At 41.7% G+C, this 23,545-nt stretch overlaps 3 protein-coding genes across 4 annotated transcripts; 2 read left to right on the forward strand and 1 right to left on the reverse strand.

Moving 5' to 3' along the window:
• Positions 1–128: 128 nt before the first annotated feature.
• LOC118125714 (peptidyl-prolyl cis-trans isomerase) lies at positions 129–3,416 on the forward strand. Its single transcript, XM_035184618.2, has 5 exons — positions 129–288; positions 1,771–1,801; positions 2,575–2,663; positions 2,745–2,917; positions 3,028–3,416. The coding sequence occupies exons 1-5, from the start codon at positions 220–222 to the stop codon at positions 3,158–3,160; spliced, it is 495 nt and encodes a 164-aa protein (XP_035040509.1). The 5' UTR covers positions 129–219; the 3' UTR covers positions 3,161–3,416.
• A 261-nt stretch (positions 3,417–3,677) lies between these two features.
• On the reverse strand, positions 3,678–13,354 carry LOC118125717 (dual specificity protein phosphatase 26). Of its 2 annotated transcripts, none has more exons than XM_035184620.2 (4): positions 13,044–13,354; positions 12,520–12,698; positions 10,877–11,088; positions 3,678–8,167 (listed from the first exon to the last, which is right to left on the reverse strand). In XM_035184620.2, exons 2-4 carry the CDS (start codon positions 12,696–12,698, stop codon positions 7,956–7,958), a joined length of 603 nt encoding a protein of 200 aa, XP_035040511.1. In that variant the 5' UTR covers positions 13,044–13,354; the 3' UTR covers positions 3,678–7,955. The 2 variants fall into 2 exon arrangements, with proteins under 2 accessions (XP_035040511.1, XP_035040512.1); XM_035184621.2 differs by having other exon boundaries at positions 12,936–13,354.
• Positions 13,355–14,887: 1,533 nt separating this feature from the next.
• ddx56 (DEAD (Asp-Glu-Ala-Asp) box helicase 56) lies at positions 14,888–23,428 on the forward strand. The gene is made up of 14 exons (XM_035141606.2): positions 14,888–14,987; positions 15,428–15,589; positions 17,304–17,458; positions 17,859–18,029; positions 18,377–18,467; positions 18,608–18,849; positions 19,586–19,729; positions 20,736–20,849; positions 20,933–21,027; positions 21,187–21,260; positions 21,501–21,590; positions 21,693–21,798; positions 21,878–21,981; positions 23,026–23,428. Exons 1-14 carry the CDS (start codon positions 14,931–14,933, stop codon positions 23,107–23,109), a joined length of 1,689 nt encoding a protein of 562 aa, XP_034997497.1. The 5' UTR covers positions 14,888–14,930; the 3' UTR covers positions 23,110–23,428.
• The last annotated feature ends 117 nt before the right edge of the window (positions 23,429–23,545 follow it).

Raw genomic sequence — 23,545 nt, forward strand, 5'->3', positions numbered from 1 at the left:
CTGTCCTGAAACCGGTTCTACAGAGCAACCCACACCTCATCGCACATGTTCATTCCTATTGGTCCAATATTGCGCCATTGAGGAGGACGGGGGCTGTGATTGGCTGTTGTCAGCTCTTACTTCAGCTTGCCCTGAGAGCCAGTGAGTCTGACAAGTTGACAGGATTCACTTCAAGTTCAACTTGTACATTGTAACCAACACAGGGGCAGGTTTGTGAAAATGGCACTTCCCAGAGTTTTCTTTGACATCACTATTGATGGCGCTGCTGCTCGCAGGATTGTAATGGAGGTAAGATAAATCAATCACTGACTATATATATTTAATTTTGACTATACATAATTTAACTTTTAAAGTTGGGTTTATAAACAGGCTGTAGGTGTGACTGTTCTCAGGTGAAGCTTTAATGTTAAAAACAGGTTTATAGACAGATACTGGCAAATGTTTCTGTGGAGGTGAGGGGGCTGGGAGAGGACCCTCACCTGCTCATAGAGGGTCAATCAGCGCAGGTGAGAGCTGTTAGCTGATTGGTCCTCGTGCTTAAAAGGCAGCGTCTGCGCTGCCTCACGGGGAGGAACGCGGAACTCAGAGACTCGAGGAGACTGAGACACTGGAGAGACGCCCGGACTGAGCTTATGTTTGATTTCAGTTTATGTTTGGTGCTTTAATAAAAGATGCTTAAAAGCAACCCGTGTGTCTCTGGCTGTGTGTGGGAGAGCCCCGTGGCAAGGTCGATTGCCACAGTTTCCTTTTTATTGAGGCCTGTGGAAAGAATGGTGCGAGGACCCAATTGGTCCCTCAATGCATTTTGTCTTTCTACGCATTTTGAGGCCCGAACAGGCTTGAAAAGTCCCAAAACTTATCAGACACGTCCGGTCTTGTGACATTTTTTTAAACATCTAGGTCTCATGCATGGGCGGGCCGTAATGGTTTGATTACCCTGACAGTTTTAAAGACAAGGCAAGTTTTCAGTTTTCCTTCAAGGGCAGGTCCATGGCATGGAATTGTTGATGAGACAGGAAGTAGCCTATAACTAGCGTGTGCTTTGTTAAGTCTGCGCCAAACTACACATGTCTCATAAGACAGCTACATGACAATATTAAGACTCAGTCACGGCACCACCTAGTGGCTACGTGAAATGGCGGCTGTTACACTTTGACATCGTTTTCCTAGCCGGTTGATCACATTCAGAAAAGCCTTAAGCTATGAGTGAGAGTCCCTCTCTGAAGACAAAAAAACCTGTTGCGACTCAGCCCCACATCATCAGATATTTCTGAAATTTCCACATCGACTGGCCAAATGTCAGTCTCAGTCATAGCCCCACCTACTGGAAAATACAGGAAATTTTAATGTCTTACTTTGACTTATTTTCCCTTAACGGATTCTCCAGACCAAATCTGGTTAGAATAGTCCGAAGACCTTGATGATGTGCCTAATGTTTTATTGAAAATAAGTTGAGATACTTATTCACAGAAGGGAAAATCATAAACAAGTAGTTAGAATCATACACAATGAAAAACTGAAATATAAATAAAAGCCAAAGCACCAGTATAACATAGTTGAGGCAGCTGATTTGTGTTATTCACGTCTGACGCTGTGCTTAGTGTTGTCAGCTGTGATTAAAAATGTCTCTTGGCCCATGTTGTTGCTTCAGGTATTCTGGGTCTGTCCTTTACAAAGCTTTAGTTTTCAGAGTATCTCACCGTTCCTCCTTGACTGTGTGTATTATGTGTCAAACTGTTCACTCATGTAAAAAATCCCTGTGTCTTGCAGCTGCGGGCTGATGTGGTCCCAAAGACGGCAGGTGGGTGAGACAGAGAAAAACCTTCAGAGTTACTGCACACAGCATCAGGCTCAGGCTTGTTGTCCACACCCAAATACTTGTGTTTGGCTGATTTAAACAATGCTGAGCTTTCATTCTTTGTATGGGTTGAGCCTGTGGCTGACGCGTCGATTTAAAAAACCGGAATATCTGGTCCCAGAGTCAAATGTGAGGGTAAAACATTGACACAAGCAGATGTGCAACTGAGTGCTACCACTGCTGTGAGTGATAATAACAGCAATAAGGAAGAGACAGCTGCTGGCAAGTGGTTCAAACCTGCACAATACTTTACTGAGTCCAATGTTAGTCACATGGCCTCATTTATTCTCAGTGGGTGAAAAAAAAGAAGTTTGCCTCCATGGAAATGAGGTCGTCAGTCACATTCCCTTTTAGATTTTACTTACAGGTTTTGATGTTGTTATGACTTTAAAAACATAGTAGTTTGTGTTTTCTGCTTTTAGGAGCTGAACAAGTGTTGAAAGGCCTGTAAACCTTCTCGAACAGCGTGTATGTCTTTCCAGGGCCTTTTTTTGTTTTAAAGATCATTAACATTGATACTAAAACTTTTGCAAAGACATAACAAAACTCAGATTTACTGCATTGTATCTGACAACAAAATGTGTCTGCTTCTTGTTTCCCAAATGTCCTATAAAGAGAACAAGGAAATAGGAAAACAATGTTTACAATGTTTTTATTTTGTGCCTGTTTTAGTTGGTATAAGTTTACTTGAGGATTGACACTGTCTTTACTTACAGAAAATTTCCGTGCTTTGTGCACTGGAGAGAAAGGTTTTGGCTACAAGGGATCTTCGTTTCACCGCATCATCCCTGATTTCATGTGCCAGGTACAGTTTAGGCTTAAGCTCAAGTGGAACCTTAATCATGACGGTTGTTGCCACATGTGCTGACTCAACTTTGTTTTACAGGGTGGAGACTTTACCAAGCACAATGGAACTGGAGGCAAATCCATCTACGGAGAGAAGTTTGCTGATGAGAACTTCAAGTTGAAACACACAGGCATAGGGACACTGTCGATGGCTAACGCTGGGCCCAACACCAACGGGTCCCAGTTCTTCCTCTGCACAGCTAAAACTGAATGGTGAGCTCCACTGGGACATTAGAATGCCTGCATTTAGGTGAAAACAAGCATTTTTGGCTGGTTTTCAGATTTCTTTTTCTCATATATTCATCTTCTCTGCTCATCCTCAGGCTGGACGGGAAGCATGTGGTGTTTGGCAACGTCGTGGAGGGAATTGATGTTGTAAAGGCAATGGACAAGCAGGGGTCAGGCAAGGGTACTCCTAAAGTCAAGGTTGTCATCGCTGACTCTGGCCAACTATAGTCTAACTCACTCAATTCCTTCATGTCAGTCTGCTCTCCTGTCAGATGTATCCATATCATCCACATTCCAATTAGTCTTTGAGATGGTGCATATCTACAATATCAATAGAAGAAAAAAACTCTAAAAATAATAGTCCAATATTCACTCTGTCATCTGTCATACCTTCCATTTTGTCCTTGAAGGGCCACATTTATTAACAAAATCTGACTTGAATTCAGGATGTTGATGATGTAAATAAAGCAACATCGCAGCCTGACTACGTGTGAGTCCTTATTTGGTTTCTAAGCATTTGTAAGTGAAATCCAGTTATGTATTTATGTTTATATCTGTGTAAGGTATGTTTTTGTAAAAACAAATATTAAAATAAAGGTAAATGAAACATTTACAGCCTAGAGATACAGGAAATGAGGTAAAAACAAAAATATTCAACAACTGGCAATTTCCAAGAGATGTGCTCCAGAGAAATTACTATATGATTGATACACAATATAGTTCACACAAAATTAAGTACAATAAATCAGTGAGAAGGTTTTTCTTTAATTTTTGACTTAGTACTGAATTTATCAAAACAAAGTATCAATGCTCAGTGTTCTTCACAGTAAAAACATAGAAACACAGGTCTAAAAAACACACGTGAAGTACACACGTTAAGGCATCAACATCTCCTTTGCCACTTTCTCCTTCAAAGAGAATGATAATAAATAAATTCATAAGAATTCAAGATTGCCTATAGAAAGGTCGCTGTAAGAAAAAAAGATATTACTATAAACAGGAATTGAGACTAACGAACAACCAATCACAGCACAGTAAAACCACAAATACAAAACACACAGATCTAATACAGCAAAGGTAAAGATGGTGATGGTTAAAGAGGCCCCGTCCAAAAAAGGGATTCCTCTGTGTTGTAACAGTTAAAACATGTGCCAATTGGAAATATCAAGGATCTCATGAAAATACCTGTGATCTAACATCTGAGGTGTCGGGATCTGATCCTTTGGGTCAACTTGGTCCCCAAGTAGCCAGCTATAATGCAGATTGGTATGCATTTAACACACAATGCTAACACTATCCATGTCTGGATTGTTTGCTGCTCTGCTTTGCTTTCCAAGGACATAATGCAAAACAAATGGGAAATTTGCCTTCTTGCCGAGATTGAGCTGATGCGATCAATGTTTAAAGGTTGAATATAAATCACAACCAGGATCAATTAGCTTAACATACCTTAGCATATAGACCTGGAAGCAGGGACAATGATCTAGCCTCGCTATGAACAGTGATTGTGCAGTCATAGCACAGTAAAATAAATAGCAACTAATCTGCTAGGCTTAGGTGAGGGGTTTTCAGCTGCAACATGCAGCTTCACCACTAGATGTCACTAAGTTCTACCCACTGAACCATATATTTTTTTTTTCTTAAAAACAAGTCATTTAGACACATCAAAAAGTCCAGTGGAGACAGTTTTCCACCAACTCACCAAGTTAGAATTAATTAGCTTGTTAAATAGTAATTTCAGCCAACAATACTGAATAATTACAGCTGCTTTAGTTTTGGTGGGTAAACTCAAGAACCCATTCTTTTAATTATTACTTCAGCATGGGCTTATTTGAGAAGGACTGGATTTCAGAAGTTTGGACAGAGCCAGACCATTTACCCATGCTTCCAGTCTTTATGCTAAGCGAGGCTAATTCCCTCTCTTCTTCTTTTTGTAACACAGACTTAAGAGTGGTGTCGCTAACTCTGCAGCAAATCACACAATTATCCAACGCGAATTCAAAGTATACCTTTAAATCTCCATTTGTACAGTCTGTATAAATCCACATTATAATTGATGCATTTGAGCGAAGTCGTTCACCCCTTCTCCCAGATGGTGATGTTGAAACAGCATGGACAAAGACCACAAGTCACAACAATATGTTTCAAACATGACACTTGAGGTAATCATTAATAACACGCACAAGAATATTTGAAAAGCTGGTTTAAATTTCAGCATTGGTTCCTCTATTGTTTTTCACTAGCATGAGAACACAATTACCCTCAATTACCACCAAGACGTAAAGGCCGACTTTGTAATTCAGCACTGAGCACTGTGCACTCTCCTGTTATCCAGGCAGTTGGTAGCTTTTACAATGGCACATTTGTGGTATTGTCTCCCACTGCACAGTGCCACTGTCTATTCTAAATACTTCAGATGCTGGCATATTAAAAACACTTACAGTACGACTCTGGGCAGCTGACACTCACTGTAAAGTTGAAGTGATACAAGAATGTGATATTGGGTCTAAAGCCCCATTTGGACTGGATTCATTTTAGGGGAGCTGTGGTGGTTATAAACCCATTTGGTGTGCATGTGGGACATTTTTCACCCCCACTCAGAGATCATTATTAGCTCTTCGCAATTTCTGTTTGTAATGTATCTATAGATGTATAGACAACTATCACTGAGTTATTTGCATAAAGAAAAGTTATAATGCTTGGGCAAATTCAGAAGTGTCTTTTTCTGTCTTCCAAGCTGATTTATGGGCTTTTCCTCAGAACAGACATGATGATAGCCTCAGGGAGTGAAAGTCTGCACAGTGAATATTTCATTCGTCATCTCCCCTTTATTGGTAATCCTGTCCAAATGGGTGTAAGTCTGTAGTCTACTGGTGGAATTTCAGATCCTCTCACACAAGATATCCAATAAAAAAAGACTGGATTGAAACAATTAACAGAACTTATTAAACACCCAATTGAAAACCAACAACATATTATATTGTATGTTGCTATGCTCAAACTCACCACAGAAGTGTGTACAGATAGTGACAACACTGTAATACTATAATCAATAGGCTACATAACAGTGCTGGTTTCCGACTTGGGCTACAACTAGAGAGTGAGTTGTTCAGGGCTACTTAATGACACTTGCTGAATGTAAAGAAGGAAGCAGAAAGAAGAAACTTTCATCACTGAGCAAGAATCTACTTTCTGACTGCTGATATCACAGGTTTTACCTCCGCATTGATTATAAAAGACAGTGGAGCCCATGCTTGGCCAGGGCCAGGTGTGGTTATTTTAGGGCCCCACATAAAAACAAGCAGGGGGCCCCCCGAATCCCAACCCTGAGCCACCTCAGTCCTCAAAGTACTATACAGAAGATCCAGACTGGCTGATAAAAACATTCTGAAATAATTATTTGATTGATTGATTTGTTTATTAATAGAAAATGTATTGTTGACTATTTGAAAGTTATTTATCAAGAAAGAAATGCAGGAAGTTTTCCTGCAGAATGTTACAGTGGCACAATACAATCAGGCTTCATGTCTTAATAAGTTTCAGTGGAATGGTCTGAAGTTTGATTACAAAGTAGAGGGAGTGGACTGTACATTCGTACATGGTTTTCAAACCTTTTTTCTCATGTACAAATTCTAGCCAACTTGACTGGGGCTGCTCATCACAGGTTTGATGTGTCTTTGAGCTGTAAGCACACACTCTTTAGAGAGTATCGGTGGTCTATTATTATTTCATTTTTTGATCATTTTGGAGCATCTCTTACTTTGAAAGTGCACAGAAAGGGAGGACATGAGACGAATGTGCCTGGCTGGATTCACATTGGTTTGTGTGTTACACCCCTGTAATGCCCAGGTCATTTTTTAATAGCTTTTAGAGGCTTTCAGGTTTTAGAGATTCTGAAGTTTTTAAATCAGTTTATAAAAGATCATGTGACCGTTCAGATTTATCTTGTGAGAGTTCCTGTCCTCTTTGTATGATTTCATATATCTGTCCTGGAAGAATGAGTCCTTCCCTGTTGCTCTTCTGAGATTTTTTCCCCTAAAAAACAAATGTAGTTTTCCTTATGCAGCTCTGGAGTCTCGGCATGGTCACAGCAGAACGCATTACAGCTGAATTCATGAGAATGTGTAGTTCTAGAGGCTTGATTGTGTAGTGACTATTTGTGGAGCTTGAAGTTAATAACGGCTAACATTAGGACACTCGACTGACCCAAAAATGAAAAAACATACAAAAAGAAAACAAACATCTCCAGACCAAAGGTGGTGACGCACACATAGAGACACTGACGAAGACATCAAGAGAGTTTGTGGTGATAAGAGCTGACGTCTGTGTGTTCGTCAAGAAAATCACGTGATCTCTGCAGCGGAGTTAATACGTCACTTCCTGCCTCTGCCTGCTGCTCCACCTCTCGCCTGAATAATGTGGAGGATTTGTTGTTGTTGTGAATGAGTCTGTGCCGAAAACCTCCCACTGCATTGAGCACGTCTAAAAAAAACAGCTTTACAGAGCAGGTTAAATAAAACTGGATGGCAACACGCCGCTTATAAGCTGCAATAGCTTCCTCCATTTTGGACTCTCCGGTTCTGCGTTCCACCAACAGCTCCGCAAAAACGGCTTTCTTGTGGACAAAACACACTGGTGTGACCATGCATTGAGGCCAGGGCTGCTTTGTCATGTGTTGTAAGGATTTCTGATCAATAACACTGACTAGACTTGATTTTAATAAATTCTTCATTGGGGTAAGGGTGCTGTTTGGCATTTAAATGTGTGTGGTCACCCTCCATATCATACAGAACATGGACTTCACTCGACACTTACTATCCAGTGCTCGTGTTGTTTGATTCTAACAGTAATAATAATGAATGAGTCTGACGCTACTCATGTCAGACAAATTCTCAGATCACCTGCTGCCTCCCAGAGCCACGGTGTCAGGAACCCACAGGTTGCTCCTGACTTGGTCCCATTATCTCCCTCAGTGTAACCAGGCGCGCTGCGACCTCAGATCACACCTTTTCTCAAGGGGTTTTCAGCTCTGCGGCGACGTCTTGCGGCTGTCTCTCAGGATGCCGTCGAGGCCGTTGAGCTGGCGCAGGAAGCCTCGGTTGGGGATGACGCCCCGGTGGTCTTTCACTGTTTTGATGGCCTCCACCAGGGTCAGGTTTTGTCTGATCATCAGGTAGGCCAGCACCAGAGTGGCTGAGCGGCTCACTCCCACAGTGCAGTGGACCAGCACCTTACCTACACACAGAAAACGATAGGAACAATAGGAACATGTATTTCTGTTATGACATTTTTCATGCCCCTCTCTACTTTAAATGTCTTTTCATTACATATTAAAATACATCTAAGCACTTAGCACTGTAGCTGATGTATTTTGCATGGGTTCTTTGGTGTACGGCAAGTTACTAAAATTTAGTGATAAATCACAGTGACGAGTTACTTCTTTTGCTGCACAAAAAGTTATTAGTTACTCAGTAAAGTAACTTTTAAGTTAAGTTCATTTAAATGGTTTTCCTCCATTCTCTTAATAATGCAGATGGGGGGACAACAGGTGATAACAGACAAAACAACTGGCCATTATCACTATAGGCCTATTCACTGTAGCCTCAACAGGCCTCAGCACAAAATCAGCCAAACTGACAGTGTGAAATAAAATAACAGGAGTGGCTCCCCCTGGCGAACGTTTCTCCTGGTAGTGGAAAGGCGGCTTTGAAACCTGTAGGAAGATAAAATGTACCTCAGCACTCGCACTACTGTTCAACGGCTTTGGCTCCGTTTTCACAACAGATTCAATGTTAAAAAAAACTCTTAATGCAATGAGTTTCTCAAAATTCTCACAAAATGCTGAACTAACAAAGTGTTAAAGGGGACATAGCATGCAAATTCCACTTTGTTAGTGCTTCTACAGGTTAATGTGGGTATCTGGCATGTCTACCAACCCAAAAACTCTGGGGAAAAAACACTCGCGCGTTTTGTTATAGTTCCTCTAAGTCAGAAACGTCATGCTTGAGTGACTCGATTGCGCTTCCTGGGTTTTGTGTCGTAACAAGGAACTGGAAGTCTCCTACATGGTCTTGGCCCACCCCCGTCCCCCACACTCGCTACGCCGGGTTTACACACCGGAGGCAGCGAGGCTGCCAGGCAGCGCGGCGCCGTTCCCAAGCACGCAGCCGGGCTGTTCACCGGGACGAGCATTTCTCCGCTGGTCAGCCGAGCGATTCACTCACATGTGGCATTTGTCTGGATCGTTGGGACTGGGAGGCTGCAGCAGCTGCTCGGGAGCGACCGCTCTCCCGTGCGTGAGCTGGAATTTGTGTCAGCGCCACACAGCCAGCAGTGTGGAGACTTCCGCAGTGTTCAGCACTACTGTAACCCCGAACCCCGACATTCAACGGGTACAACAACAAGCGGAGAAAGCAGAATCGCGGGCTGACCTTATATATACAGTCTATGGGGCTGACCAGCGCGGAGAAATGCTCGTCCCGTGTGAACAGCCAGGCGGCTGCGCGCTGAGAACGGCGCTGCGCTGCCTCGCAGCGGTCTTCCACACTGCCAGCTGCGTTGAATGTCGGGGTTCGGGGTAAATGATGGTCTTCATAGCCCCCCCACCCCTCTCTTTTCTCTCTGTCTGTCTGCTTGTGTGCTTGTAGTGGATGGGCAGAGGGGACATTTAATTATGTGATTGGGAAAATTAAAACTCCAGGACAACAGAAGGGGAATACAAAGTATGGGATGCATATTTGATAATTTATATCATATAAAATATGTAATTTATATCGTTTAAAATCATGGGGGGAGGGGGGAGCTGGCTCATTAGCATTTAAAGGAACAGGCACTCAAAACAGGTCACTCTGTGGAGGGCTGTTTTATACAGGGTAAAAAGGGTGCTGTTTGAAATGATCCTTGTGGTATTTTGACCAAAGTATGTTACAGACATTTCATTAAGACCCCAAGGAACCATATCAACTTGTGGTAAAATGGGCATGCTTTGTCCCCTTTAAACACTAAATCACATGATCAATCGTCTGAGTGCAGTCACCTCATTACCATCACTTTGAATGCTACTTACTGAGAGTACAGATCATTGTATCAATGCAACATGTGCTTGCAATTAGTTCTCTTGATGGCATCTTTCCCAGGTGAGAGACGGTATAGGTGAAAACATTCTTAACAACTTCTTATCGCAATATGTCCACATACTACAGTTATTGTTCGATTTTTGGGTATTTTTTTAGTTAACAGGGTATTTATGTATGAAGAATTTTAATGTTGCTTTGGAGGTTGTATTTATTTCTTTTCACTTTAAAAACCCACAAAAGTTATTTTGCACAGAAATGAATATCACATTTTCACTGTAGCCAACTGTGTTTTCGATTATTACAAATAAAAGTTATGTATTATCTGGGGTTTGGTTTCTTGAATACTACCAAACTTTGTGATGGGTGATTGACTGCAGTGTAAAGTCAGACTCTAGACTTCATTATCAACAGTCTTAGTAGGCATGTCATATATACGTACTATAATGTTTTCAAAAGACCTTTTTACTCTTCATCATTTTAAGTTCTGAGGAAAAATGTACTATTACTTTCTTATATTGTATTGTATTATTGTATTATTCTCTAATATTATTTTAAAATTCTAAAATGCAACCATAGTTAAAGGTTATTGGTAAACATAAACAATATTGTTATTCTCTGATTAACTTAATGCATTATGTTTTTGCTTTGTGTGGCATGAGAGATTTTGAGGCAGATGTATGCAAAGTATAATGAGTTTTACATACTGATCCGAAGCTATTGTAAAAAGTTTTGAAAAAAATAAAATAAATATGTAAATTAAGTAATTCTACAAATTTGGCCACAGCCATCCACATAATTCCACGCTGTTTGAAGATTTTAAAGGATGCACACTCCAAGTGTTAAACTCTGTCCACATTCACAAACTCACCTCCACTTGTCAGGGCTTTGTGGATGAACTCTGCCGCAGGATAGAAGTTGACGCTCATGTCGAAGGTGGGGGAGTCGTGGGCCTCGATGCCGTGATAAGTGATGTTCATCCCGGCGTAATACTCGGCTCCGCCACGCCACTTACTCTGTGCACAGTTGAGGATGTGTGTGATGCCGAGTTTGGCCAGCTCACGCCGATCTGATGCGATATCTCTGCAGACAAGGAGTTGTTTTTTTCACAGCTCATCAGCCAGTCAAGGGGATTTTCACTTCTCTTTAATGGGGTCATGTTGAAGGTAGTAAGCTGTCACAATATGTAACAATATCATTGTGATATCTACAGACATTTAAAAATAAATAATGCTATGACTTGTGTTTTGTCTGTTTTGGCAAATGAATTATACTGAAAAAGGGACAAAACACTAAAACCTAATATGTTGAGTGTGAATGATACAGCAGAAAAAATAATGAAATTATTCTAATTCTTTTAGAGGCACTCCATTGTTGGCATGCTATTAATATGTGAGTTATAAGCATGGTATCAATTTTCCGAACTATCAGAACTATATGGTGACACCCATGCACATTTTTGCGTGCGAATGCCAGTTAAATAAAAAAATAAAAAATAAAAGTATGACTGGTGAAAGTGCTCAGACCCTTTATGCAGTTTAGTAACATGGACATAGAGCATAGACAATGTGTAAACTGGTAAATACATGTACATACAGGGTTCAATTTAGACTACACATCACACAGACCGATTCTAAAAAATAAAAGATTTAAAATTGTATTCTAACATCCTTACAGCAGCTTTAACATCCTGAGTCCACTTCACCAGCCTTGTCCCTTATTGATTTAAAATGTGTGCTGTTACAGAAATGCTGCATTCAACATGATCAGAGAGGTGAAGTGTCCCACTTTACCTTCCACTGGCTCAGGGCTCACAATATGATTCACAAGAAACCTCCACTCACACGAAGAAGCCTCTACACATTAAAAAACTCTGTTGTTACCATCTTTTAGGATAACATAAAGATGGCAAAAACCCTGCTGCTGATTACCATTAAAGGGATAGTTCACCCAAAAATGAAAATGCACTCATCATCTACACCCCACTATGCCGATGGAGGGGTGGGTGAAGTGTGTGAGTCTCATGGGTAAACAGCATTGCAGCCAAATCCAATACAATTGAAGTTAATGGTGACCAATCCTTCAAATGCGAAAAAAACAAACAGAAAATGCTTCCATACTGCTCCAGTGGTGTCATCCAAGTGTCTGTAAGCGCCAACATTCAATTCCAATTCTACTCGAAACAACGTCATTTACACCATGTTTCTAGCCTGAAACACCACGTGGATCACAGAGGACAGTTAGGCTTAGAATGTCAGGCTTACAAACACTTACACACATAACAGATGTTTTTTTTCCTATTGTTTTTATTCGGCTGCAACACAGTTTACACCTGAAACTCCCAAAGTGTCTTGTGGACTCAAACACCTCACCCACCCCTCCATCGGCACAGTGGTGAGTAGACAATGAGAGAATTTTTATTTTGGGGGGAACTATACCTTTAGGTTTCAATAAACCATTAATATTGTAACACAGAGCGTTATTATAAATGGCGGGAGGGTTATGTAAACTCACTGGTCTCCGATGTAGAGTCGTGGCCACACTTCGTCAGCGTGGTTACAGGCCGTCTTGCCCGTGTACAGCAGCCGCTCCAGCTCAGACACGCTCAGGTTCGGGGGGACGCGCTCCGGGTCTCTTCGGCTCGGAGACCTGGAGCTGCTCCGGGACCGAGAGAACCGGGACATGAACGCCATCTAATAGGAGAGGAAAAAAACCACCAGTTCATCATAGATAGATACTTTACTGTATTGATCCCGCATTGAATAGACAATTAAAGCCATTGGTGATGATAATAATAATAACAACAATGATAATAACAATAACAATAATAATAACAATAGTAATACTACGTACGGCTATAGATGATAATAAAAACAGAAATTTGTGGGAACAACTGCATTTGAGCGTTGCGTTATGTAACAAGCATTTACCTGTGGCTTCTTAATGTTTGGTGGATACAGTTGGACGCGTCTCGTGTGAGCGCGGCTACGCTCACGGGAGATAAAACCCACAGTGTCTCCCTCCACGTGTTTATTTACCTGCGTGTTGTTGTGTTCCGTGTCTCAGAGCGCCTCTACAGATGGAGCTGCTCCGCGGCCATGTTGACTCACTTATCTGCTGTGGGAGGATGGATGTGATGGTGGGTCCGCTGCTGAGCATCCACCTCACTGATCCCCCTCCACCCGCAGCTCCTCCATCCTCTCAACAAGTCTCCGCGGGAGGGCGCATCGGTGTGGAAGCGTCGCTCCCGTGTTCCACGTGTTCTCCCTGTTTCTTTGTGCAGCACCGACAGCTTCGCAGGTTCCGCTGAGACGATGGCGCTTATTTTTTATTTGGTTATTAATGAACGCGTATGTGACGTCGGTGAGTCAGTAACTGCGAGGGTTTGTCGCCATCTGTCGGTCAAACGTCGATGTGAGCGCCAACAAGTGATGCGTTCAAAGTTCATTCTTCAACTCTTTGTCTCCAAGGTCCATCGTGGAAACATGTCTTTGGATGCATTGCTTCAAACTCCAAATGAAAAGTTTTAGTGCTTTCGTCAGTGTGTGTGCCTTCGATGTAAAGTCGTTGCACGTCGATCCCTCTTCCTCTCCCTTCATCTCTGTCAGACATCATCTTTTTCATAATGCATTAAACAGTGATACACCTCTACATTTGTGTTAGAGTCTTTTCTCATGAATGTTGTAAATATTGTTATTTTGTTTATTTTCTCTGTTACACGCAACATCCATTGCACGTCTGTCCGTGTGTATGATCTGTTGTGCCCTTTATTCAACATACCATATTGTGAACCATTTCAGGCTCTGAAGCATTTACACTACTTCCGTTTTGCCTGTTGCTGATGCAGACCACAGCTTAGACTCTGACACACTATCTGACATTTTTTGTTTGGCATCTGTCATGTCCCTCAGGATTTTAGTCCATCTAGGCCCTTCTCTATCATGCTTGGACTTGTATGTGCCTCTTGTTATGTGCTACTCTCCTCTATGGGGGCCCACAGGGGTCTGTTCTCGGTCTCCTTTTATTCATCATACATGCGAAGGACATACAGTTGATTTCCTTTGCTATGCAGAGGATATGGTGTGTGTCCTAATAAAGCCTGAAACCACCAATGTGGCATGTAGTCTGTCTTGCATTGATTAAAATAAGTACTGGGTTCCTCATGATTCCCGTTAGTTGCCTCCACCATGTTCCAGACTGGAAATTATTTAAAAAAATTATGAAAAGCCTTCATAAATCAAAATCTATGTCCTTATTCCAAGTTCCACAGTTAGTCAATAAATACCACAAGAGGATATAAAATGAATATAAAAAGTTTATGAAATATAGCTACAATATTTAAATGTGCTCATAATTTAGGTTTTATGTGAATAAAAACGTCTTCTTCTTTCTTTGGCTATACAATTAATATTTTGGTCTTCAGATTAAAAAAAATTATTAAAAAAATACAACTACAATAATAATAACAATGATAAAAACTTTTCTTGCAGAAATCTCCAAATTGAGTTAAATATTTGTGTATAATAAATGACAAACAAATTTGACCAACATCAGTATAGATGATGGATTATATTTTATAATCTCTTTGTGTTTTGTCCAGAAGACTTCAAACTAAATTTCAATTCCCTTACAATTGAAGTTTTAAACTATACGGGAAACAAGATGGACAAATACATCAATGAATTATTATACTAAGACAAAATAAAATCGGATTGAATTTTAGGTGCTTAAAAAAAATGCAGCTATATTATATCTTATTGTGTGGCCATGTTCTATGTTAGTTTATGAATTGATAAAGGTAAAGAAAAGAAAAGAAACAAATAAAATTTGGTGATTAGTTAAAAGACGGAGTCCGAGAGTGGGACTTGAAGGCAACGTGACGTAGAAACCCTGCGACGCACATGTGAGAGTGGCGAAGAGAAGCGATGGCTGCTGACAGACTACTGTTCCATGAGATGGGTTTAGACGATCGACTGCTGAAGGTAAAAAACCGTCCGACATCATCTTTGAACCTTTAATGATCCACAGGAGCAACATGGCGTTACAACCGGAAACTCGATGATGAAATTGCAGTAACTTCTCAGCAGGCCGGTGTTTGGCTAACTACCACACACACGTTCTGTATGTGTCTGTATGAGAGAGAGAGTGTGCTGTGAGTCTGTGTGGGAATGAGAACAAGGCAAAGATAAAGACGATACTAGATATAAACATGAATAATTAATAATAAATGTACTATGTTTTAAAGTTTTCAGACTGAGCGAACCATCTTTGTTTGTTTGGAGAAAAACTTGAACAGATCCTCATTTTGTCATGTGAAGCAGATGGTTAGAAGAGCCTTTGACAACACAAACTGTTAAACAACACAAACTAGTCATTGTTTTTGTTGTCTGTGAAGTCACTCCCTGTTGTTGTCATGATCCAGGCGGTTGCAGATCTAGGTTGGTCCCAGCCGACCCTGATCCAAGAGAAGGCCATCCCTTTGGCTCTGGAGGGGAAAGACCTTCTGGCTCGAGCCCGGACAGGATCTGGAAAGACGGCTGCGTACGCCATGCCTGTCATACAACGCATCCTGGCCTCCAAACAGGTGAGCGTGAAACCAGTAATGGCCATTTCTCATCGTGGATCCCTGTTCTGGGCTGACACATACACTGGCCTCTAGGGTTAATGCAGGAACTATTTTTCGAGGATAAATCCTTTTTTTGCACAAAATGATGTAGCAGCATTTTCACTGGTTACCAGTGGCTGCCCGCATCCGTTTCAAAACATTAGTACTTGCGTATCGTGCTGCGAACGGATCGGGTCCAGTCTACATCCAGGACATGGTCAAACGTTACACTCTACCCCAACATCGGCTTGTTGCTCCCTCACTGCGAGCTAAACACTCAACAAAATCCCGACTGTTTGCTGTCCTGGCTCCTAAATGGTGGAACGGCTCCCCAATGACATCAGGACAGCAGAAAGTCTATACATCCTCCGCCGCAAACTAAAAACACACCTCTTCCGACTATACCTTGAATAAACGTTTAAACTAACAATTTAGTAGCACTTAAATGACACTTACTTATAGCAGAAGGAAAAGTAGTTCAGTCTTGTCAAGGTTAATTTTCAGGTGGTGTGCAGACATCCACTGAGAGATGACAGTCAGACAGGCAGAGATTCGTGCTGCTACCTGTGTTTCAGATTGGGGAAAAGAGAGGATTAGTTGGGTGTCATCAGCATAGCTATGGTAGGAAAAGCCATGTGAGTGAATGACAGCCGAGAGAGTTGGTGTACAGAGAGAACAGGAGGGGACCCAGGACGGAACCTTGAGGGACCCCAGTAGTGAGAGGACAAGGTTCAGACACAGATCCTCTCCAAGTTACCCGGTAAGTGCGGTCATTGAGGTAGGATGAGAGCAGGGAGAGAGCAGAGCCGGAGACACCCAGGTCCTGAAGGGAGGAAATAAGGATCTGGTGGTTCACTGTGTCAAATGCAGCAGAGAGGTCTAGAAGGATAAGGACAGAGGAGAGAGAGGCTGCTCTAGCAGTGTGAAGTTGCTCAGAGACAGCAAGGAGGGCAGTCTCAGTTGAGTGGCCTGCCTTGAAACCAGACTGGTGAGGCTCAAGAAGGTTATTATGGTGAAGATAGGAGGAGAGTTGATTAAAGATAGCGCGCTCGAGAGTTTTGGAAAGAAAGGGAAGAAGAGAGACAGGTCTGTAGTTATTTACTTCAGACGGGTCGAGGGTGGGTTTCTTCAGGAGAGGATTTACTCTTGCCGAGTCCAGTCCTTTGACTACAGTTGAAGTGGTTCAGTTTGTGCTCCAACCAACACATGAACTGTCTAGGACTGAAGATTTTCTTGTTGTCAGAGCAGCACAGTGGTTCAGCTCTGGTTCTTGAGTCACTTCTGCTCAGGGTTCTTGGAACCTTGGCACCATCCAGCAAACCAGCCCACATTGCTTCTACTTTTGTAACTGGGTCATCAGTGACCGGTGCTACACTCGGCACAATGGAGCACCTTCCATAGAATTTGACGAACACGCCCAATGACTATATCCAGGATAACGCTTGTAAACTTGATGTTTTTTGGTTCCAGCTGGGAACCAACTTTTCCTCTTCTGGACCAATTTATTTTTAAACCTTAGACTGTACATACTGATGAGTGACATAATGGCAAGCAAGTTTTTGTTTCACACATGGTGCCAGATTGTTCCTCAGGACATGAATCCAAATGTTCTCTCTTCGTGACGTGCAGTCCACGTCACAGAGCTGCCGTGTGCCGGCCCTGTTCTAACGTTTGTGTTCGGTGTTGTGTTCAGAGTGTTCGTGAGCAGGACGTGAGGGCTCTGGTCCTGGTTCCAACCAAAGAGCTGGGTCGGCAGGTTCAGACCATGATGAGACAGTTGACGGCGTTCTGCTCGAGGGACGTGCGGGTGGCGGACATCTCCGGGAAGGCTGATCTGTCCTCGCAGAGGTCGGTCTGCTCACTCACTTCACTGCAGTTCTTCTGTGCATTTTTTTATATTTAAATACATTAAGGTGTCACATCACTACAGTTGGATTGCAACAGCTGGTAAATAAAAACTTCTTATAGACACAAAAGTGAACATATTTCTGGAAAGGAGATGTAGAGAGAAGTGACATCCAAACAAAATTATATGTAGAAGCTTTTGTGACAGAGATTAAGTTTTTGAGAAAATCATATAGATTGATGATTGAAATACACAAGATTTGGTTTGACAGTGAAACACTGAATGTCAAACATATTTAGGGTGGAACTTAAATTTACTCAGTCACCTGCTTAGTTTTTTGGATTTGTGCTTTTTCTGTAATTATGGTTAATGGAATTTAGCATTTTGCTACTCTCGGGACAGACCTATCTTAATGGAGAAGCCCGATGTGATCGTGGGGACGCCGTCCCGCGTGCTGGCCCACCTCAACGCCCAGAACCTGGTCCTGCATTCATCGCTTGAGATGCTGGTGGTGGACGAGGCCGACTTACTCTTCTCTTTTGGGTTCGAGGCAGACCTGAAGAACCTGTTGTGGTGAGTCTCCTCATGACCCCAGGGTGGATATGGACACGACTCAGAGTTTTGGATGTCAGTTTAGATAATATGGGTTTATTTGATCAGATTAGAGTGTTTTTGTTCTTTGCACGAAAGTACAAGAAAATAATTTATCTTTGAAGTTGTAGTTGAAACTTTAGGCAAAAGAAATAAACATTACACGTATGTCTGACTGAATAAAAACCTCATCATATATTATATAACGTCAATCAGTCACAGAACAATGTTTTTTTTGTTTCCACCTGATGAGGTAATATCAAAATGTTACTGCTCAGCATCTTCTCTGTATAATCTTTAATCAACCACTTCTGTTTGTTGTGTCACAGTCATTTGCCGAAGATCTACCAGTCGTTCCTGATGTCTGCTACTCTCACAGAGGACGTTCAGGCCTTGAAGGAGCTGCTGCTACACAACCCTGTAATGTCACTTTCACATTTAAGGTCTCATCGCCACACAAGTGTCCGTGTTTCAGCTGGACACAGTGGAAACTGGCAGGAACACGTGCTACAGCTGCACAGATTTTGCTTGATTTTTGTCTGACGTTGGCTCTCTCTCAGGTGATCCTGAAGCTTCAGGGCTCTCAGCTCCCGGACAGCAGCCAGCTGCAGCAGTACAGCATCAAATGTGAGGAGGAGGAGAAGTTCCTGCTCATCTACACGCTCCTGAAGCTGCGACTGGTTCAGGGAAAGACGCTGGTGTTTGTGGGAGCAGTGGACAGATGCTACAGACTGAAGCTGTTCCTGGAACAGTTCAGTATTCCTGCCTGTGTGCTCAACTCTGAGCTGCCCGTCCAGTCCAGGTGAGAGAGAGGACAGCTGACAAATATTTCTATGATTTAATATTTGACAAATGTAATTTGTTTTATAGGGGAACATTGTTGTTTTTCACATTTATTAAAAGTAGTTTGTCTCACATTAGATGTTTGTTTCTCACGCTATTAAATAGAAATGATATATAAATAATTTTATCATGAAATATAGTATGAAAGGAAAATGAGGTGTAAAATTTCTTTCCACAAAAATCGCTCACATTGATTTTTATAAAATACCCCAACAACGATTCAGTTTTTTAGTTGGGCCAATGGCACAAGGCTGTGTAACTAGTATCTCCTCACATACAGCCTTCCTGTCGCAGGATGGGCGCAGTTCTAAAAGTTTTCCCTGTTTAACTAATATTCCAACTGAAGCAGCAGAAAACTTTCCTCCTTTTATAATCTAACTAAACACTTTGCGAAACAACAAAAATGGAGGCAGCCTCGGCAAACGTGTGAAGATTCTCAGTCATCCAGGTCATGGTTTGTTCAGAAGTTTGTGTACGTAGGCAACTGGACTTGTTTATGTTTCTTGAAGACAACCTTTTTAAACATCCTCCACAGACTCAGATGAAGATTTATCATTTTGTTTCAATATGTAAGCAATAGATTATTACGATTCAAGATCAAAGGATATTTGAGAATTTTCTTGTCCTGTATAATTTTCACTGCAACACATCAGTTGCTCTTCTTCATGCTCATGTTTCCCACCTCTCTTGTACAGGAGTCACATCATCACCCAGTTTAACCAGGGATTTTACGACTACATCATTGCCACAGATGAAGAGAGTTTGGCCGATCCCTCTGCAGCTCCACAGACGAGTGCGGGCAAAGGGAAAAAGAAAAAGGCCGCAGAGAAAGGAGGAAAGTGAGTCATACAAGTTTGATTTCTCAAGGAGTGTCGCCTTTGATTTGTTAATTTATTAAACTATGCCTCGAAGTGGTTATAATCATTACTGGTATTGAAGAACAGTCAGAGCACTGTCAGCTGAGTCTGATGCTCCCCTCAGCCTCATGGAGCTTTATAGTTTCAGCTCATTGTCCATCTGCTTCTCGCTCACTGCTCTCAGCGAGCCTGTATTATATATTACTATATAAAACCTGGTATGAGCATCTGTCCTGAGTGATCAGATCAGATGTGGTCAGCGCTAAGTTCAGGTCTGAAAGAACTGAAATGCGTCCTGAGATCCAATCGCTCAGACCACATTTGGAGGTGGACGCATGTGACCACGTTTTTTCACATTGTGAACTTGAATGATTCCAGGGCCACATATAATCTCATCTCTGACCCGCTACAGTTTTACAATGACTCAAACATATTTTTATACCTCATGGTGTTCAAACATGTATTTGTTCCAACACCACCTCAATATCAACTCTGACCAACACAAAATGACTGATACCATTCTTAGACTGGTAAAATCTTCACAGCAGAGATTCATGAGATTCATTTGGCCCCTCCTGATACCCCTCTCTCTACGTCTGTCACACACACACACACACACACACACACACACACACACACACACACACACACACACACACGATCTCTAAAGTCGGACTGGGTAAAAACAACATAACTTGGTCTTACTGGACATAAATGACATAAGTGATTATTTCCTGTTGAGCGGGGCAGTGACAGCTTGAGACACATTCAGGATGCATTTTAATACCAAATGTAAACAGATGATCTCAGCGCTGTCCACTTGTGATCGTATCTCATGACGGATGTTAATACCAAATCTGGCCAGAGTCATTTTCAGCGGTTTTCAGAGAGACTGATTCAAAAAGCCTCTGTCCACTACCTGCTCAGCAGCAAACACCATCAGGTGGTAGAGAATAAAAACATAATTTTTGTATTGATGTGTTTAAAGGGGCAAGGACAAGGAGTATGGAGTCTCCAGAGGTGTGGATTTCCAAAATGTTGCCAATGTCATCAACTTTGATTTCCCAACGACTGTAGAGTCCTACATCCATCGAGTTGGAAGGTAAGCAGTGTGGTTCAGTTCAGTCGCACTTCACTGATTGTGTAAATAACCCACAGTAACGTTCACTTTGTTTGATGTTGTAGAACGGCGAGAGCAGACAACCCAGGCACTGCTCTGTCGTTCATCTCTAACACTGAGCTCGCTTTGCTGTCTGACGTGGAGGAGGCTCTGACGGGAGGTAACAAGGACTTATACCATGAGATTTTCACGTTTCACTCATGTTTCCAGCACCTTGTTAGCTCAGCTTAGCATATCGACTAGAACCAAGACTAAACAGCAAGCCCATTTGATAGGAAATAATACTGCGATTATTAATGTGTTAACATTTTCTTTTTAGATAATCCTGATTCTGTTCTGAAACCATACGAATTTAAGATGGATGAGATCGAAGGCTTCAGGTACAGGTGCAGGGTAAGTCACCACCTTATTAAAGTCAAGAACACATTATTAGTATTATTTTTATTATTATTGTTATCATCATCATCATCATCATCACACATGGGCAACTGTTTGGACTGGTTTGCGCTGAAAAGGTTCAAACACTGTTGTTCTAATTTTCTTAAAGGTGGCAAAACGTTTAGAGTGAACACACAGAGTTTTAGCCGTTTGGATGCTTTTACGTTCAGGATGATGACTCTTGTTTGTGTGCAGGATGCCATGCGCTCAGTGACCAAACAGGCGGTGAAGGAGGCCAGGCTGAAAGAGATCAAACAGGAGCTTCTCAATTCAGAAAAACTCAAGGTGAGTGAAAGTCACTAATCTGAAGATATATATATATACTGTATGTTTATATATATATATGTACTTGTGTGTAAATGATTGGCTGGTTCTACACTTGCTCAGACATATTTCGAGGACAACCCCAGAGATCTGCAGCTGCTCAGACACGACAAAGACCTCCATCCTGCTGTCGTCAAACCGCACCTGAAGAACATCCCTGAGTACCTCAGTAAGACATGCACACACACGGCACACACACACGGCACACACTTATTCATAATTTGATCAATTTCACCACTTTCCTTCAGTTCCTGAGACACTGAGGGGTGTGATGAATCCGCTGTCCAGCAAGAGGAGGAGGAAGAAGAGGGAAAAATCAAAACCTGAAGGACTCGTCAAGACCAGTTTCAAGGTGAGACCCCTGAACACCATAATAAGCTTATAGTGAACATTGGAATCTTGTAGACATGAGACATAAAAATTCAACTGTACAGTTACAATTGTAGCACCTTGAAACTAATGAAAATGTCTTGCCCTGCTACGAGAATAGCTGATATTTTCCATTAGTAGAGTCTTTTGTCTTGAAGTCTGTATCTTTTTAAACTTGGTGATGCCATTTAACATTAATATCTAATTATTTAGAGTATACTTTGATTATCAGTTAATCATAATGTTCTTTTAACCCAGGCAGAGTTAATAGTTGTGTCCGATGACAATTCTTGTCTGTGAGCGTGGGAGAGAAAGACGGCAAGATGAGTCAGGAGGGACTTAATGAATGTGCAGCTCGCTATGAAGAAAGATTTTACCAATAATTTTTCTAATTATTTTAGAAAAGTATCAATCATTTTTTGGTGAACAGTGCTGATATTGTGGCGGCGACCACAAACAACTCAACATATGGTCACTCAGAAGCAGAAAAATACATTTGATCCATTGTGAAAATGAAGCAGGTCAGAGGACATCGGCTGAGTTAGGAGGTCCAGGACACATTCAAATGCTTCCGGACCCCCTCTAAATCTGGGGGTCCACATGTTAATACCAGGTCTGAATGGGATCTCACACCCACGGTCAATTTATAAACTTAACCTCAATCTGCATTTCTTTGAACTGTGGGAGGAAGCTGGGGTACTCAGAGAAAATCCACGCAGACATTGGGAGAACATGCAAACTCACAGAAAGACGAGCAGAACTGGGACAAAATGGGGTGGAAAATAGGGGAGATGAGAGAGAGAGGGGGGAGGTCGAGAGAGCGACCAGGAACAGCTGCGTAACCAAGGTCTGTCTTCATCTAAATATTATCTGTCAAACTAATCTCGTTGGTGTTTTGTGTCCATAAATGTATTTTTTAGTCTTTTTTTTTTTTCTTTTTTTTTTGTGTTACGTGTATTAAAACACATAGGTATAGATGAAACGACACATACGATTTTTGATATAATAATGTATTTTCTTTTTGTAGAACAACATCAAGCGGACAAACCCACTGAGGAGTTTCAAATACAGTGGAGGGAGAGGCCGGAAAGGCAAAGCGGGCCAGTCGTAGCTGCAGCTGCAGTACACATGAACGTGTGTCAGTCGTGGATGTTAAAACTGTGCAGAGACATTGAAGAGGAGGATTGTTTGGTCTCCATGTTGGACCAGTTGAGACAAATATAAACTGTTCGTCAAATCAGAAGCTTTACGGGCCACGGACAAAATCGACTTATGCTGACCTGTGTGGACAGAAGAAAATATAAGAATCAGTTTGTATCTGGATATTTGTCAAATCCAAACATGATGTACTGAATGCAGTCTGAGGGATAAAGTATCCGTATGATCTCATTTATAAAATGTTTATTAAAATAAAGCGTGCTCCCCACAAACTGAGTATTTGTATCAATGTTCTTCTGGATCACTGATCTCTGAATTGATCAGTCAATCAAAGTTTATTTCTATAGCAGGTCTCATGCAGGTTAGAACAGTTGAGAATCAATCAACAC

This window comes from Hippoglossus stenolepis, chromosome 18 (assembly GCF_022539355.2).
Source record: "Hippoglossus stenolepis isolate QCI-W04-F060 chromosome 18, HSTE1.2, whole genome shotgun sequence".
Taxonomy (NCBI): Eukaryota; Metazoa; Chordata; class Actinopteri; order Pleuronectiformes; family Pleuronectidae; genus Hippoglossus; species Hippoglossus stenolepis.

What these genes read in the sequence shown, in the direction of transcription:
- LOC118125714 (XM_035184618.2), top strand. Translation starts at nt 220, where the DNA reads ATGGCACTTCCCAGAGTTTTCTTTGACATCACTATTGATGGCGCTGCT. An exon ending in TGTGGTCCCAAAGACGGCAG is followed by an intron (nt 1,802 to 2,574) that starts GTGGGTGAGACA and finishes CTTTACTTACAG; the next exon opens with AAAATTTCCGTGCTTTGTGC. An exon ending in TGCACAGCTAAAACTGAATG is followed by an intron (nt 2,918 to 3,027) that starts GTGAGCTCCACT and finishes GCTCATCCTCAG; the next exon opens with GCTGGACGGGAAGCATGTGG.
- LOC118125717 (XM_035184620.2), bottom strand. Translation starts at nt 12,698, where the DNA reads ATGGCGTTCATGTCCCGGTTCTCTCGGTCCCGGAGCAGCTCCAGGTCT. An exon ending in CGACTCTACATCGGAGACCA is followed by an intron (nt 11,089 to 12,519) that starts GTGAGTTTACAT and finishes CCTTGTCTGCAG; the next exon opens with AGATATCGCATCAGATCGGC. An exon ending in CAAAGCCCTGACAAGTGGAG is followed by an intron (nt 8,168 to 10,876) that starts GTGAGTTTGTGA and finishes TTCTGTGTGTAG; the next exon opens with GTAAGGTGCTGGTCCACTGC.
- ddx56 (XM_035141606.2), top strand. Translation starts at nt 14,931, where the DNA reads ATGGCTGCTGACAGACTACTGTTCCATGAGATGGGTTTAGACGATCGA. An exon ending in AGCTGCTGCTACACAACCCT is followed by an intron (nt 18,468 to 18,607) that starts GTAATGTCACTT and finishes GCTCTCTCTCAG; the next exon opens with GTGATCCTGAAGCTTCAGGG. An exon ending in TCGTCAAGACCAGTTTCAAG is followed by an intron (nt 21,982 to 23,025) that starts GTGAGACCCCTG and finishes TTCTTTTTGTAG; the next exon opens with AACAACATCAAGCGGACAAA.